Genomic DNA, 16,308 nt, shown 5'->3' with positions numbered 1-16,308 from the left:
GTTCCGACATGCTTGTGTTGTGTGTTTATATTAATCCTTCATAATCTGACCTTCCATATTTTGTAGGACTCTTTTTTGAGTTTCAGATCATTGAGGATCTCCTGGTTTGGACAGAGTGGTCTCTTGCCATTCTTCCTACGCAGTGGGATAGTTTGCTCCTGTGCCCTTAATAATGTCTCCTTGAAAAGCTGCCAACTGTCTTTAATACATGGATATAAATAATCCCCAGCTTTTCCATCACACTTTTCATCAGTGGATCTCCAACCACCCTCTCTCTTTAGATTCCTGGAGATCCTAACACCTGGATTCCATCTGAAAGCCCCTACCCACCTCAACAACCTCAGGGAGCAAAACTGGCCTGAAATACAACTAAGGCCGAAATGCTCTTCACCGCTCAGTTACTCTATAAATAAATTCCCCCAACTGGATGCGACGTCATGCGCTTGAGACCCATTTTGCTGCAATGCCCTTGACATGGGGCAAGGAAGAAAATGTATCAGCATGAATGTTTACACAATTTAATGATAAGGAGTTTAGTAACTTGTTCTGCGAATGGGAGGGGAGCTGTCGTAATGGAACCAACTCCATGGCCAACCTTAGTTCCCTTGGGATAGTTTCACTGGACCCCCCATTTGGTGTCAATCGGCCATTGCTCCATTATTGTCAATGGAACCAGGTCCCCGGCTGCTGTCAATTGGCCATTGTGTGATTTCCAGCACCCGATGAACTGGCTAAACACCTCTAATGTGCAAACAGTCACACATCTACCCTTGTGACTAAGCTGAGTATCACCTCTTATCTCTGTTGCACGAACCAGCTGATTGTATGGAACAAGTTCTATAAAACACAAGCTGATAGGCTGAGAAAGGGTCAGTCTGAATTGTATTTAAAGACGAGAGGGTCGTGTAATATATTACATTTCAGGAAATCATTCACTGTTACTCCCTATGTATATATGAATCCGATTCTGTCTTTGGACTACATAGAGAGGAAAGGGGCCGTGCTAGACAGGTTAGTGCACCTCTTCAATTTACAGAGAACTTGGAGGTGAACGGAAGGTAAGAGTTTTTAAGCTGTGTAAAATTATTGTTTGTAATCTTTCATGATCTGCTGCAAAGCTTGTAAAGGCTGGAGATATATTTCAAATGCAAGCTCCCATTGTAAAACCCCACGACGATGATAAATCAGGGATAAAGAGGCTCAGTTTGTGCAAAGGAAAAGAAGCCTCACTCATGTGTGTGAGCGAAATAGGGAGATTTTCAAAGGCAAAACCAGGAGCGCGGGTGCCAGCGTCTGCTGAAACTCACTGGGAGTCGGGCCTCGAACTCCCTTCGGCTTCTTTGAACGTCCCAGGTTTAGGGAACAGAGAAGAACCAGTCAACATAATTAATTTGGACCGTCAACAAAGCCTTTGGCAAGCTCCCTCACCGTAGGGCAGTAACAGGGCTTGCCCACAACATTTTGGCATCTAGGTGGGGAGCTCAAATGACGCCCCCATGTCCTGGATCATCTAGACTTAAGGAACTAAACTCAGCAGCAGCTGTTTCTTGCACCTCCACCACACTCTTCTCTGATCTCCACTTTTCTTCAGGAATGTGCCTGGTTACATCCATTTGAGATGGAGATATGGATGCTGCAGTAGCTGCCAGGTCAGCTGCCCTCTGACTAACTGGACGATCAGGCATCTCCTCACCACTCCCATCCTCACTGGGGCCGGAAGGCTCAGCGTGAACATTTGTGTCTGTGTATCTCAGGAGATATGGTCCCACGCAGAGCTCTACCCGGGAGTTCCACTCTGTGATTTCTAGGCATGAAAGAGCTGAGAGAAATGCATGGTGTCAAGTATCGGGGGTAGCCGTGTATCCAGGAAAACAACACGGAGTCCGGTGGCAGCTTAAAGACTAACAGATTTCGTGGGTAAAACGAAAGCTGATGCCCAAATCAATCTGCTAGTCTTTAAGGTGCCACCGGACTCCTTGTAGTTTCTGAGAGAAATGTTTTCACCAAAACTTTTCTCCACCCAAAAACGCAGGTTTGGCGCAACTGAAACATTTCACGAATTTCTGTCAATTTCGTCAGATTGCTGCAGCAGCAAAAACAAATCCTAGAAAAAAAAATCCTGAAAAAATGGAAATATTTTCTCTTCACAATTCCAGAATTAAACGTTTTGATTTTTTCAACTCAATGTCATTTGAAAATTGACGGCAACATTTATCTTTAAACCATTTAAAGAATGTTTTTAAATGCCTGAAAATGAACCAAAACCATTTTTTGTTCGGCTTTTCAGTCGGATGAGAATTTTGGTTCAACCTAAAACGATTTTTATTTCCTGATCGTTTGGAACTGCCATTGAACCAAAACATCAGTTATTTGTGCAGCTCTGATCCCTGGTGCTTTCCCCACCAAATCTCTGCTAGAATTCCCTTTCCATCCTCATTGTGGTCTTTACTGTCTCCTCCTCCCCCCCGGCAGAGCTCGCTGTGTCAGCCGTGAGAAGCTCCGTTCAGCTCCGAGCCCAGCCCCGTGAGCCTACCAGCACCAGGATGGTTTCCTTCATCCTCTGCCTTCTCCCTGCTCTCCTAGCTACAACGAGTGCACAAACTACCCCAGGTGAGTCATCCGCTGCTGTGGCCATGTAACTCCCCCTGGACGGATCCCCAGTCAGGGGAACATCCAGGATGAGCAGGGATGGGGGATGAGTTCTGTGTGGGGTACAGGGCCCTGTCTATACTACGGCTATTGAAGCAGTTTAGGCACAGTGCTGTAGCTCGGCCGGCAGAGCCTCATAGTGAAGACGTCGCCTGTCCCAATGGACGGGGTTTTTCCGTCCCTGTGGGAACTCCCCTCCCTGAGCCGGTAGCCAGGCCGAGGGAAGCATTCACCCATCGACCTGCATCTACTCCAGGGGTTAGATCGGCCGAGCTGCGGTGCTCAGGGTGTGGACTTTTCAACCCCCCTGAGCAGTGTATCTATATCACCCTGGTTAGTGTAGACCAGGCCTGAGGGGCACCATTACCGGATACTGCCCTGAATTCTCATTTCCACGAAGGCCCCTCGGCACTGCTTTGGCAGCATAAAGGGGACTGAATATAGGAGTAAATTACACTGCTAAGGGCCTGAGTGTAACCTGGAATCAGGGCTCTCCAGCCTAGCAAACAGAGGCAGAATGAGATGCAATGGCTGGGAGTTGAATTTAGACCAATCCAAGGTGCAGCATGTGTGCAGGGCTTTGAAGGGCAGAGATTGTTCACATACAGGTCCCCAAGAGGTCTGTGAGTGTCCATGTGCTGTGGTTTATGCCACTTGTATCAATGGTAATTTGGGGAACACAGGACAATGAATGTCCTTTTGTTCTGTTTTTTGCCTGGTAATTTCCATCCTTCCCATTCCCCACAGACTGCGAACGGCTGGGCTGAGCCAGAGGGATGGGGGCAAAGTTGGCTTTACCTTAAACTCAGGGCCATGTAACCGGGATCTAAACCTGGGGGACCAGTCATCAGAGAGCCTTCCCAATGGGGAGCAATCCCCATGAGCCTAGGGGCCAAGACAGCTGGCTTCTGCACCCCAAACCCTTCTGTCACACCCCTCTGATGGCCGGCTGCAGGGCCGGCCCACAACATTTTTGTACCTGAGGTGGGGAGCTCAAATGACGCCTCCATGCCCCATCGCTTGGGCTAAAACCTAGAAAGGTCTCAATTCTGCCTTCTTCCTGTTCTACTCCTCTCATGGTACGGCTCTTCTACCTACGCCAATAAAGGAGAACTAAAAACTTAAAATGCCTTGTTCAAAAATTTTAAGTAACACTTAACTTTCAAACGCCTGAACAGCAAATGTAACTTTTCTTGTCTGCATAGTAAACACTGGCATTTTTATCTGTTTGAATAATCAAAATAGTGCTTTCCGTGCCTTCTTGGTTGCAAAGATTTGAACTGCTCCCTGCTGAAGGTCCACAGTCTGGGCCAGCTCATGCTCTATTGAGATGGTTGCAAGGCTGCCCAGCCTCTCCTGTGTCATTGTGGAGCATAGATGTGTTTTTATTAACTTCAGCTTGGAGAAGCTGCGTTCTCCACTGGCAACTGTTACAGGAAGTGTTAGAAGTATGCGCAGAGCAACAAAAGCATTTGGCAAGAGGGTGGTCATCTTATTTGTGCACATATATTCCAGAACAGCCTTTGGAGTTGATCCTGCTGAAATGTATCTTGAAAGGGCTTTCGGTTCATCACCTAAATCACTCGCATCAATATCGCGCGTCATCATGTGTCAACACTGTCTCTAGTGCCCTGCATTGCTGGTGTAGGTCTTCTTCAGGTGTAGTGAGGAGTTTTGGAATATCATACAACATCCCAAATATACTGCTGGGTTCCTTGAGCTGCATGAAACGTTCTTCAACTGACTGTATTGCACAATCCAGCACCTGGTTAAAGAATTCAACTTTGAATTGTTGTTTGGGGTCTCTTATGGGATTATCCTGTGCCTCGTAATCAAAATGTCGTCTTCTTCGGGGACTTTTGTATTCTTGAATGGGTGGGAAATAGCTTCAGTGTGAAGTTCCTCTGCCAACTTCTGTGCACTCTTCAGAATGTTTTGAAATCCCTCATCTGACCGGTAAGACTGTAGGTGTGACTTTGCGTTGTCCAGTTGTTCCATTGCTCCAGATATATCAAGGTCAACACCTTGGAGTCTCTTGCTTACAACATTTATTTCAAACAGTATGTCATGCCACAACACTAAGCCCCACAGAAATGTGAAGTTATGTATGTGTCTGGTGATTCCATTTCCCTCTGCCACTGTTCTCCCATGAACAGTTCTTGTCATACCATTATCCTCCATAATGGTAACTATGGCATCATCTATCTTCCCAATTTGGTGTTTGATAGGCTTTATCGCCTCCACTCGACTTTCCCATCGTGTGGCACTCAGTGGTTTCAGTGTCAGAGAGGATATTCCCAGATGTTGCTTCAAAATTTGCCATGGATGAGTTGATGCCAAGAAAAATACATAAATGCTTTGAATTACATGAAAAAATTCAGCAGCCTCACTAGAAGCTGATGCTGCACCACTGACCACCGAGTTCAATGAATGAGAACTGCCTGGGACAAAAAAACCTACAGGGTTTAACTCTCGGATCCATGTCTGCACTCCTCTGTGCTTTCCTCTCATGTTGGCACCATTATCATAGCCCTGACCTCTCATGTCAGCTATCGCAATTCCGGTATCTTCCAGCTTTTTAAGTCATACTAGCTCCTGTAGTATCATCAATGTCAATACATTCTAGAAAATGCTCTCTGACAGTCACCATGGCAGGGACATTTTTACTAGGTTCTGTTGTTGTTACAAAATGCACCATTAAAGTCATTTGTTCCGTATGGCTGATGTCAGGTGCGCAGTCCAGAATAGTATCTTGCTGACTTCAGATCTGCCACCATTTTCTGTTTGACTTTTGTTGCCAGTAACTGTCTGATCTCATTTTGAATTGTTTTTCCAAGGTAGTGGTGTGTGTACATTTCTTGGGTGGTGACTCTTCTTAGATGCTCCTGGAGTACAGGAGCTCCACAATGTTAAGGAAGTTTCCATTGTTTGGCACATACAGCTGATCTGAAGTGCCACGCAGTGCTAGGTTTTGGGTAGCCAGCATTCTCACATTGGCAATGAGCCTTTTCAGAACATTTTGACAGTAAAGAGACTCTGATCCAATCTTCTCTTGATGCTGATCATCTATGGTGGCCTTTAACCTTAGTCTCATCTCAAGCTCTTTCCACCTATGGAATGTTCTCTGGTGATTTGCTGCCTTCTCATGAGCAGAGAGAATACATATGTACCAGCAGCAGACACAATTTTCTACTCTCTGTGTCCTAGTGATGCGTCTGCCTCAGTTTGCCTCATTGTAAGGCCAGCCCTGGCCGGCTGGCAGCCCAGAGAGCCTGGCTGCACTCACATCAGTTTCTATGCAACCAAATAACTTTTGAACGCTGCGTTCCATTAACTCCAAAATGTCAGGGGATGTTCTAGACAGCACTGGGCAGAACCACATTGACTTTGGGGGAAATCAGAAAACAGGAAGAGGGAAATCGGGGACACACCGAACCCCTTGGCTTCTGGCCAGCCCGGCCACACTTTCAACCACCTCTGTGACTGTGTGTATGTCAAAGAACCGGTTGATGGGACCATTGACATCTTCCTGCCCATCAACCCCGCCCAGCCCAGCACTGCCCAGCGTCCCCATGGAGCACAACATGTTACACCCTGAGCAGCTGATCTCCCAGACAGAAAGAAGGATGATGCTGTAGGGGGAGGGTGAATTGGGAGCACATAGAGCCCCTGACATGGAGGGAGAATGGGGGGCCTTGGTATGGGGGATTGGGAAATGGGGGGCATGAGGTGGGGGGTGGAGGGGGTTGCACGGTATTCCTGAAATAGAAGGGGGTGGGAGGGGTACACAACGAGTTTGGGAGGGCCATGGGGGGCTGTAACGAGCCCCGGGCCATGCAATGGACTCAGCCAATGCACACTGTGAAACGAGTGACTCTCCAGTACTGTGAATACCTGCACAACGGGAGCCACATCTGGGGTGGGCGGAGTTTATTTTGTGGGCAGACATTGGGAAAAGCATCATCCCCTTCACCTGTCCCCAGTCTGACCCCCGGATACCGTTGGCCCAGGGGCTGAAACTGTGCAATTGCTGAGTGTCCAGGAGAAAATTAGGTCCGTTAACCCCGCGTCTTGTTTGGAGCAGAGGGGGAAGACTGGGGCTAAGGGACGTGTCAGAGTGACACTGTCACGCCCCAGTAAGAAGGAAACACTTGTTCTTCTTTCTCCAGGTCACACCCTGACATGTAACACGTGCTTTGGCCAAACGAAGAACTGCAGTTTCAATCCAGGAACCTGCAAAGCCAACAAGGCTACTGGTGGCTGCCTCTCCGTGGCAGAAGATAGTACACTGGGTAGGTGACATTGCCGTCAACCCAGGCACATCCTACCTTGCAGTCTGTCACCAGCCTCATCGCTAAGGACAACCCCAAACAGTCCATCGACAAAGCACATTCACCCGGCACAGAACACTCAGTCTGGGCTCAACACGGCCTTTATTCAGGCAACGTTACGGTGTCTTATGTAGCGACTGGAAGACACGGCGGTTCCAAATCCTGGCCCCATTGGAGTCAGTTGTAAATCTCCCATTGACTTCAGTGGGGTCAGGATCTCACCCCTTGAGCTTTATCCCCGCAATGGACGGCTGCGCTGCAAGAAGCGAAGCTGCTTTGGGTGGAAATGCACTTTCTGAATCGTGTTAAAAGAGGAAATTGGTGCTGAGATCCCCTGGACACTGCCGGGCTCCCGATGTCCTGTCTGAAGCTGTTAGTCACCTGCTCAGGGCTGGAGCTCTGCCTTACACGGTTCTTCCCTTGCTTGGGATGCAAATTCAAGATACTTTTTGCCATTTGACTTAAAGAGATTCCAAACCGTCTCCAGGTTCAACTCCCGGACGTTCTCACGCCAGCGGATTTCACTAGTTCCCTTCATTTCGCAACGTTTGGAATCGAAAATCTGAGTTACAGACCTGGCTTTGTTCATCCTTCCATTGAATTACAGAGAGTAAATGGCTCCTTCAATTCACCTTGTAAGAAGGATGCAAAGCACAACATCAGCTTTAACGTTGTCTGTATCTATCTATCTATCTATCTATCTATCTATCTATCTATCTATCTATCTATCTATCTCCATCTGCCCCCTCTATCTATCTATCTATCCCCATCCACCCCTCTATCTATCTATCCCCATACACCCCATCATCTATCCCCATACACCCCCTCTATCTATCTATCTATCTATCTATCTATCTATCTATCTATCTATCTATCTATCTATTCCCATATGTGCACACCTGCCCCTCACCACAGTTAGGAAATTTTCCCAGCACAGTCACAAAATGGTTTATTAAAACTTCCACCCACTCAGGGTACGGCTTCACTGCAGAGTTCACGTGGGCCGTGACCCAAGGTTTAGCCCTAACCCGCCCCCTCACTGCTCCCTACTATCCACACACAAAACCCTTTAACCTCAGGCTGGCTGATGCAATTTGGGGTGTAGTTTAGATCCAGGTTCCTCTTTAATTTCTTGAATTGTGGGCCACCTAACTAGACACAGAATCCCAGCAGCGTCGCCCCAGGGAAAAATATGGAGGTAAAATAACCTCCCTGCTGTTACTCGAGGGTCCCCTCCCAGCCTCTCATTTTCTTTTTCTGTCTTTAACAAAGATGGGACACAGAACACGTACTTCTACAAACAGTGTCTGAGTAGCTATAAGAGTGACATCGAAGTCCCCATCTCCTTCACTGTTGGGAATGGCAAGTATGTGAGGATCAACACCACACGATGCAACACAGATAACTGTAACTCGGCTGTACTTGGAGGTAAGTTATGAGTGTGTTTTTACCGTCCCTCTTTAACGGGTTGTCCCCTTATTGGTCCTTTGGGTCAGGTGTCAGCCAGGTTACCTGAACTTCTTAACCCTTTACAAGTAAAAGGATTTTGGAGTCTCTGGCCTGGAGGGATTTATAGTATTGTACACAGGACAGCTGTTACCCTTCCCTTGATAGTTATGACACCCCGGCACAACTGTATTTATTCCTATTTCTCCCCTTTACTGCCCCCAACATCCATTCACTCGAATGTCATTTCTGTCGCCATTGAAATGCCTGTCACTGGCGGGTCTCCAAACCAGGGGTGGAACAGTCGGGGCCCATGTGAAACCAGATGGGCGAGGGCTGCACGTGAGAGAGGGGGCAGCAGCCGGGATGGGCTCAAATCTAAACCTCCCTGAACCTGTCAGGCTCCACCTTCAAACTCGCCGGGGTCTGGAACTAATCGGATGCGGCGTTCAAGGACAGTCATGTCACGGACAGACGGAGAAATGCCGTCGGGCTGGGGGTGGGGCCTTCATCTGCTCAGACAATGCAGGGCACATCCACCAGATTGAACGAGGTTTTACCCACCCTGTGACCGTCTCTCTCTCTCTCTCGGTTCTCAGTGCCCACGGGGAGCACCACCAAGAATGGGCTGCAGTGCCCAACCTGCTTCGCTCTGAACTTCACTCTCTGCAACAGCTCAGTCACCCCTTGTACCGGGGACGAGACCTATTGCATCGATTTCACTGGGTTTCTATACCAAGGTAAATGCTGCCAGCTGGCCGCAGTGCGGGAGCTACCCCGGGAATCTCACACCCCAGGAACACCCCCGAGAGCTGGTGAAAACTAGTCTGTGCTGGGCCCTTGGGCAGGTGGGGGCCACCAAGAGGGGCTATTGGCCGGAGGGGAGAGAGGAACTTGGAAGTTTTCCCTTCCTCACCTTCTCCTTTCCTTTCCTTTCCTTTCCTTTCCTTTCCCCCCTCCTTCAGTGATGCCGCCCTGCTCCTGGAGTTATGACAACACGGTCTCTTACCATGGGAAGGGATGTTATGTCGACGATGCAGAGCTGGGAGAGAACCCAAGAGTCCTGGGTCCCAGCCCTACTGCTCTAACCACTAAACCCCACCCCCTGTATGTTTAAGGTGGAGCTAAGCTATTGCTCAGTGCGGAAGCTCCTGTTCTCTGTGTGTGTCCAGGACTCCCAGCGCTTTGGCATGTTTATACAATAACTGAACCGAGCGGTTGGGGCTGCCGGGGACGGTGAGAGCCGGGCGTGTTCCCCAGGGGTGCCGGGTGCTGGGGAAGGAGCTGCCCCCAGTGATCAGCTGGGTCCCAAACTCCAGCTTCAATTTCTTGTGGAGCTGCAGAAAGGGGCACGGGGGAGGCAAGAGGGGACCAGACGCCTGCCCTGCCCAGGCCGGTTACAGCGAGAGCAGGGAGAGCACCGGGCGGGTGGGAACGGGAGGCAGAGGTGGGAACCGCTGGATGGTGGAGACAGAGGTTCTGGGGGCAGAGAAGGAACCAGAGCTGCCCGGTTGATTAACAGGCTGATTTCCTCCATCAGGTTCATCTCGTTCACCATTTCAAGCAAAAGGCTGCGCTACTGCGTCTGCTCAGGCCATTAAACCTGGAGCCAACCTGGCTACTGCACTCTACACATTTGACTTTTTTTGGGGGAAATCTGTCCCAGCGGAGAAAATACCCACGAACCCCCCGCCCATAACCGCCACCTCCCGAGAAACACCCACTGCCACCCCCAGCACAACCACCACCACCACCCTCTCAACAACCACCACCACTCTCGCTACAACCACCGCCGCCATCCCCAACGCAACCACCCCCCCCAAAAGAACTACCTCACCCAAAACAACCACCTCATCCAAACCCGCCCGCCCCGCCCATGCAACCCACAGTGGAGCCAGCCCGGCTCTGGGGAAATTCTCCTTTGCCCTCTACCTGCCTGGCCTGACTGGGCTGCTGCTGGTGAAGCTGCTCTCCTGACCCCGCCTGGCACGGCCCACGCAGCTCCTGGTGCCTGTGAATAAAGGCCTGAAGTCCCAGCTACCCCCCTCCGTGCTGCTGGGGCGATGCAAAGGGGCTGCTGCATAGCCAAGGGTCTGCCCAGCGTATGGGTGTGTGTCTGTCCCGGTACCTCGCGGCTGGCTGGAATCTCTCTGTGCATTAGCAAATTCACCGAATAAATCACGATCCAAAATAAAAGCCCCCAGTGTGTTGTGTTGTGTTGTGTTTGGGTTGCCTGTTGCTGAGCCCATCTGCATGAGACTGGGGCACTGTCAGATGCATTAGGCATATACGAGTTTGCTTGGATCTGTGTGTGTTTATAAATATAAGCAACAGAGGGTCCTGTGGCACCTTTGAGACTAACAGAAGTATTGGGAGCATAAGCTTTCGTGGGTAAGAACCTCACTTCTTCAGATGCAAGAAGTGAGGTTCTTACCCACGAAAGCTTATGCTCCCAATACTTCTGTTAGTCTCAAAGGTGCCACAGGACCCTCTGTTGCTTTTTACAGATTCAGACTAACACGGCTACCCCTCTGATACTTTATAAATATAAAATCTGCAATAAAAATCTACATTCCAAGCACACCATGGAGGTTGCCCACTCAAGCACTGAGAAGTTAGGAAATGCCAGAACACACAGTGCCAGTATGAGCTTAATTCAATCCCCCGGCGCATTTGCATTGTGCTACAGCCTTTGATTCCACGATCACACACTGTGCGTCTCCACCGCAGCCCTGCCACGGTCAATACGTTTTTTCCTTCTCATTGGGGCATTACCCCAGGCCGTATTTCCCACCCGCTGTTCCTAGCCCATGCTTCTCGGAATGACTAATGACACCTCCTGGGCCTTTCTGTGGAGTTCTCACCACGGGCTCTGAGGGCCTCACAGACATTCATCACTTGGTCTGTGCAACAGCCCGGTGGGACCCGGGAAACTGAGGCACGGCGGGGCTCCACACAGGGAGTCCGGACACACATCTCTCCGTGCACATGGCCACACTGCTATCCACACTCGAGCATAAGAACATAGGAATGGCCATACTGGGTCAGACCAAAGGTCCATCTAGCCCAGTATCCTGTCATCTGATGCCAGATGCCCCAGAGGGAATGAACAGAACAGGGAATCATTAAGTGATCCATCCCCTGTTGCCCATTCCCAGCTTCTGGCAAACAGAGGCTAGGGACACCATCCCTGCCCATCCTGGATAATAGCCATTGATGGACCTATTCTCCATGAACTTATCTAGTTCTTTTTTGAACCCTGTTATAGTCTTGGCCTTCACAACATCCTCTGGCAAGGAGTTCCACAGGTTGACTGTGTGTTGTGTGAAGAAATACTTCCTTTTGTTTGTTTTTAAACTGGCTGCTTATTAATTTCATTTGGTGACTCCCAGTTCTTGTGTTATGGGAAGGAGTAAACAACACTTCCTTATTCACTTTCTCCACACCCTTCAACATTTTATAGACCTCTATCATATCCCCCCTTAGCCATCTCTTTTCCAAGCTGAAAAGTCCCAGTCTTATTAATCTCTCCTCATACAGAAACTGTTCCATCCCCCTCATCATTTTTGTTGCTCTTCTCTGTACCTTTTCCAATTCCAATACATCTTTTTTGAGATGGGGCGACCACATCTGCACACAGTATTCCAGATGTGGGCGTATCATAGATTTATATGGGGTAACATGATATTTTCTGTCTTATTATCTATCCCTTTCCTAATGATTCCCAACATTCTGTTCACTTTTTTTGACAGCCGCTGCACGTTGAGTGGATGTTTTCAGAGAACTATCCACAATGACTCCAAAATCTCATTTTTGAGTGGTAACAGGTAATTTAGGCCCCATCATTTTGTTTGTATAGTTGGGATTATGTTTTCCAATGTGCATTACTTTGTATTTATCAACATTGAATTTCATCTGCCATTTTGTTACCCAGTTACCCAGTTTTGTGAGATCCCTTTGTAACACTTCGCAGTTAGCTTTGGACTTATCTCTCGAGTAGTTTTGTATCATCTGCAAATTTTGCCACCTCACTGTTTACCCCTTTTTCCAGATCATTTATGAATATGTTGAACAGGACTGGGCCCAGTACAGACAGACCCCTGGGGGACAGCACTATTTACCTCTCTCCATTCTGAAAATTGACCATTTATTCCTACCCTTTGCTTCCTATTTTGTAACCAGTTACTGACCCATGAGAGGACCTTTTCTTTTATCCCATGACAGCTCACTTTGCTTAAGAGCCTTTGGTGAGGGACCTTGTCAAAGGCTTTCTGAAAATCGAAGTACACTAGATCCACTGGATCCCCCTTGTCCACATGCTTGTTGACCCCCTCAAAGTATTCTAAGAGATTGGTGAGGCGTGATTTCTCTTTACAAAAACCATGTTGACTCTTTCCCAACAAATGATGTTCATCTATGTGTCTGACAATTCTGTTCATTATTATAGCTTCAAAGAGTTTGCCCAGTACTGAAGTCAGGCTAGCCTGGGTCCCTTTCCCTGAGCTGGGCTGGACCCCTCCCAGCTGCAGCGTGGCCACATCCTAAATGGTTAACAGTGGCAGACTGTGGCCCTCCCACAGCTGGGGAGAGAAAAGGCTGCAGGGCCAGAGCAGGGGGGCAGCCGCTGGGAAGGTGGAGGGAACCCTTGGGGAAAAGTCCTTGGGCAGCAGTCTACCTGGGCTGCCAGAGGGAGAGGATGAATGGGAGTCGCAGTGCAGTTGTTGATTTCAACCCTTGTCTCTGTTCAAGCAACTGGGCTCCTCTCTGTGGATATTTAATCTTCCAAGGCACATTTCCTAAACGCTGCTGTCATTAGACATTCCCCAGGCTGGGGTTCACCCCCCACCCCAGAGGTGGCTGCATTTCAGTGCTATCCTAGCCTGGAGGGATCTGAGGTTCCTTGACATGTAAGAGAGAAATAAATGCACTAGGGTAGTACCTAGAGATCAGGGACGTGTTGTGCCAAGCACTTCCCAGACTCTAACAAGATTGGGGCCCCCGTTGTGCCAGGCACTGCACAGACATGTTGACACAGTCCTGCTCTGAAGATCTTTCGAGATAGACAGTGGAGGTGTATGGCGATAGATAAGTAGTACAAGGGTGACAACATCAATCAAATATTGAACCCACCTCTTTCACCCTCAGGCTCCACCCACTTGTCACCGTAAGACTCACCCCCTGAGGTACTACTTCTGGGGTGAAGATGGACACATGACCAGAAGGAAGGGGTGGCATGTGACCCCTCAAGAACTCCTCCCACCACCCTGTACCAAGAGAGGTGGGATTTTGCCCCATAGGACCTCCCTGAGAGCAGATTTGACCATTCAGGGCAGGTTCTGGGGTGGAGTGACCCACCCAAAAAGAGGGCTGTGTGACCCCTCTAAGAACTCCTCCCACCACCCTCTACCAAGGGGGTTTCAGCCCCCCTTAGAGCATCCCAGAAGGGAAACATGTACTAATCAGGAGAGGTGTAATGCAAGGGTCTAGGCTGGAACCCCCCACACCCCGATCTCTGGAGTTTGACAGTGATTGCAAATATATCTTAACAGCAATAGACAGTCTCTCTAAATAAGCTGGGCCTTAGGCCTCAAAGATAAAATGGGCAGTGAAGTACCATGGCCTTTAAAGCTGTTTTCAGTGAAGGTTAAATTTACAGACAGATCAGAGAAAAGAATTTCTAAATAAAACTTTAAGCAGATTGCTAAAGTGGTATGATGTGGGGGTTGTGGAGCGATTTAACAGAACTTTACAAACTTGGAGGTGGAGAAATTTTGCAAACCACAACCCCATTGGCTACCTCGACGTGTTGTAAAGAGTGACAACCGGAGCTTTCACAGAACTCTACGTACCAGACCCGCTGATGTCAACCCCTCACATTCTCTGAAGATATGGAAAATGGTTTACGGAGACAGTTTTAAAATAAAACCAGATGTTGACCCTTTTAGAAAAGGCGACCACGTGAGATCATCTAAAACTTTTGAAAAAGGTTTGCGGGGGACTTTTCCATTCTCCTTATTCTTGTGTTTTCAACGACAGACGAGATTCTAGAGAACAAGGCCGCAAAGTCGGTGAGACACCGATACAAAACCACCACCTACCAGTTGAATCTGAGCCTTGCATTAATATAACTAATCCCCAGGTTTTCCATCGCACTGTTCATCAGCCGATCTCCGACCACTTTCTCTCTTTAGACTCCTGGCGATCCTAACACCTGGCTTCTCTCTGGAAGCCCCCTACCCATCTCGACAACCTCCAGGAGCAAAACTGGCCTGAAATAAAACCAAGGCCGAAATGCTCTTCTCCACTCAGTTATCCTATAACTAAATTCCCCCAGCCGGGTGCAACGTCATGTGCGTGAGACACAGTTTGCTGCAATGCCCTTGACATGGGGTGGGGAAGAAAATGTGTCACCAATGAATATTTACACAATTTAATGAGAAGTACTTTAGCAACCTATACTGGGAGTGGGAGGGGAGCTGTTGTAATGGGGCCAACTCCATAGCCAACTTTAGTTACCTTGGAAGTTTCACTGGACCCCCCATCTGGTGTGAATCGGCCGTCGCTCCATTACAGTTAATGGAACCAGATCCCGGACTGGTGTCAATTGGCCCTAGCCCCATTGGAGTCAGTGGGGCCTGATCCTCATTTGCTGTGAATTTGCCGTCGCTCTATGATCTACCCCATCCCATGATCTGGTTAAACACCTCTAATGTGCAAACAGCCGCACCTCTACCCTTGCGACTGAGCTGAATATCACCTCTTATCTCTGTTGCATGAACCAGGGACTTTATGAGACAAATTTTATAAAACACAAGCTGATGGGTTGAGAAAGAGTCGGTCTGAATTGTACTTAAAGAGGGAGTGGCCAGGTGTGAGGATCGTATAACATGTTACATTTCAGTCAATCATTACTCCCAATGTATATATGATTCCAATCCTATTTTTGGCCTATATACAGAGGGAAGGGGCCGTGCTAGACAGGTTAGTGCATCTCTTCAATTTACAGAGAACTTGGAGGTGAACGGAACCATTGTGTGGCTGAAGGTAAGAGTTTTTAATGCCTTGTTATATTATCCTTTGCAATCTTCCACGATCTGCTGCAAAATGCGTAAAGGCTGGAGCTATATTGTGAATGGTGAAACCCCATGATGATGATAGAGCAGGGATAAGAGGCTCAGTTTGTGCAAAGGAAAAGATGCCTCACTCATGGAATGGTGTGTGAATGAAATAGGGAGATTTTCAAAGGCAAAACCAGCAGCGCGGGGGCCAGCATCGGCTGAAACTCCATGGGAGTCGGGCCTCGCACTCTCTTCAGCTGCTTTGAACATCCCAGGTTTAGGGAGCAGAGAAGAACCAGTCGACATACTTGATTTGGACTTTCAAAAAGCCTTCAGCAAACTCCCTCGCCGTAGGGCAGGAAGGAATCAAAACAGCCCTGGGGCGGAAGGCAAGGGAGTGTCATGGAGCAGAAACAGGACAACAGCCAGAGAACAGAGGAGTTTGCAGCGTTGTTGTAGCCGTGTGGGTCCCAGGATATTAGAGAGACAAGGTAGGTGAGGGAATAGCTTTTATTGGACCAGCTTCTGCTGGGGAGAGACACAAGCTCTCGAGCTCCACTGACCCGCAGAAGAGTTCTGTGTCGCTCGGAAGCTCGTCTCTTCCCCCACCTTGTGTCTCTAGAAAACAGAGCAGGAATTCATGGGAATTTTGTGTGATGGCAAAAGCTTAAAAGCCGAGGCCTCCAAACTCTATCCTAGATCCAGCGTTCAAGTTACTCAAAGGATCTGCAAGGGGGGTGAGCGAGGAGGTGGTGAAATCTGCAGAGGAGGCCACTTACTGAGGTTAGTCAGCGAGATCGAATGGAGCTGGGTCAATGGGCAAC

At 48.7% G+C, this 16,308-nt stretch overlaps 1 protein-coding gene and 1 long non-coding RNA gene across 2 annotated transcripts; both read left to right on the top strand.

The window, feature by feature from the left end:
* Positions 1-884: 884 nt before the first annotated feature.
* On the top strand, positions 885-6,949 carry LOC128827240 (uncharacterized). The gene is made up of 3 exons (XR_008442947.1): positions 885-1,011; positions 2,473-2,610; positions 6,819-6,949. It is a non-coding gene; the product is annotated as an uncharacterized LOC128827240 (long non-coding RNA).
* A 1,242-nt stretch (positions 6,950-8,191) lies between these two features.
* Positions 8,192-10,403, top strand: LOC128827391 (protein RoBo-1-like; the record flags this gene model as incomplete). Its single annotated transcript, XM_054011238.1, has 3 exons — positions 8,192-8,408; positions 9,026-9,166; positions 9,967-10,403. Coding segments are annotated over 3 exons (795 nt in total), but the record flags the coding sequence as incomplete, so codon positions are not given.
* Between the last annotated feature and the right edge of the window lie 5,905 nt (positions 10,404-16,308).

Source organism: Malaclemys terrapin, chromosome 21 (assembly GCF_027887155.1).
Source record: "Malaclemys terrapin pileata isolate rMalTer1 chromosome 21, rMalTer1.hap1, whole genome shotgun sequence".
NCBI classification, from domain to species: Eukaryota; Metazoa; Chordata; order Testudines; family Emydidae; genus Malaclemys; species Malaclemys terrapin.
This window is presented reverse-complemented; position numbering and strand designations above follow the sequence as displayed.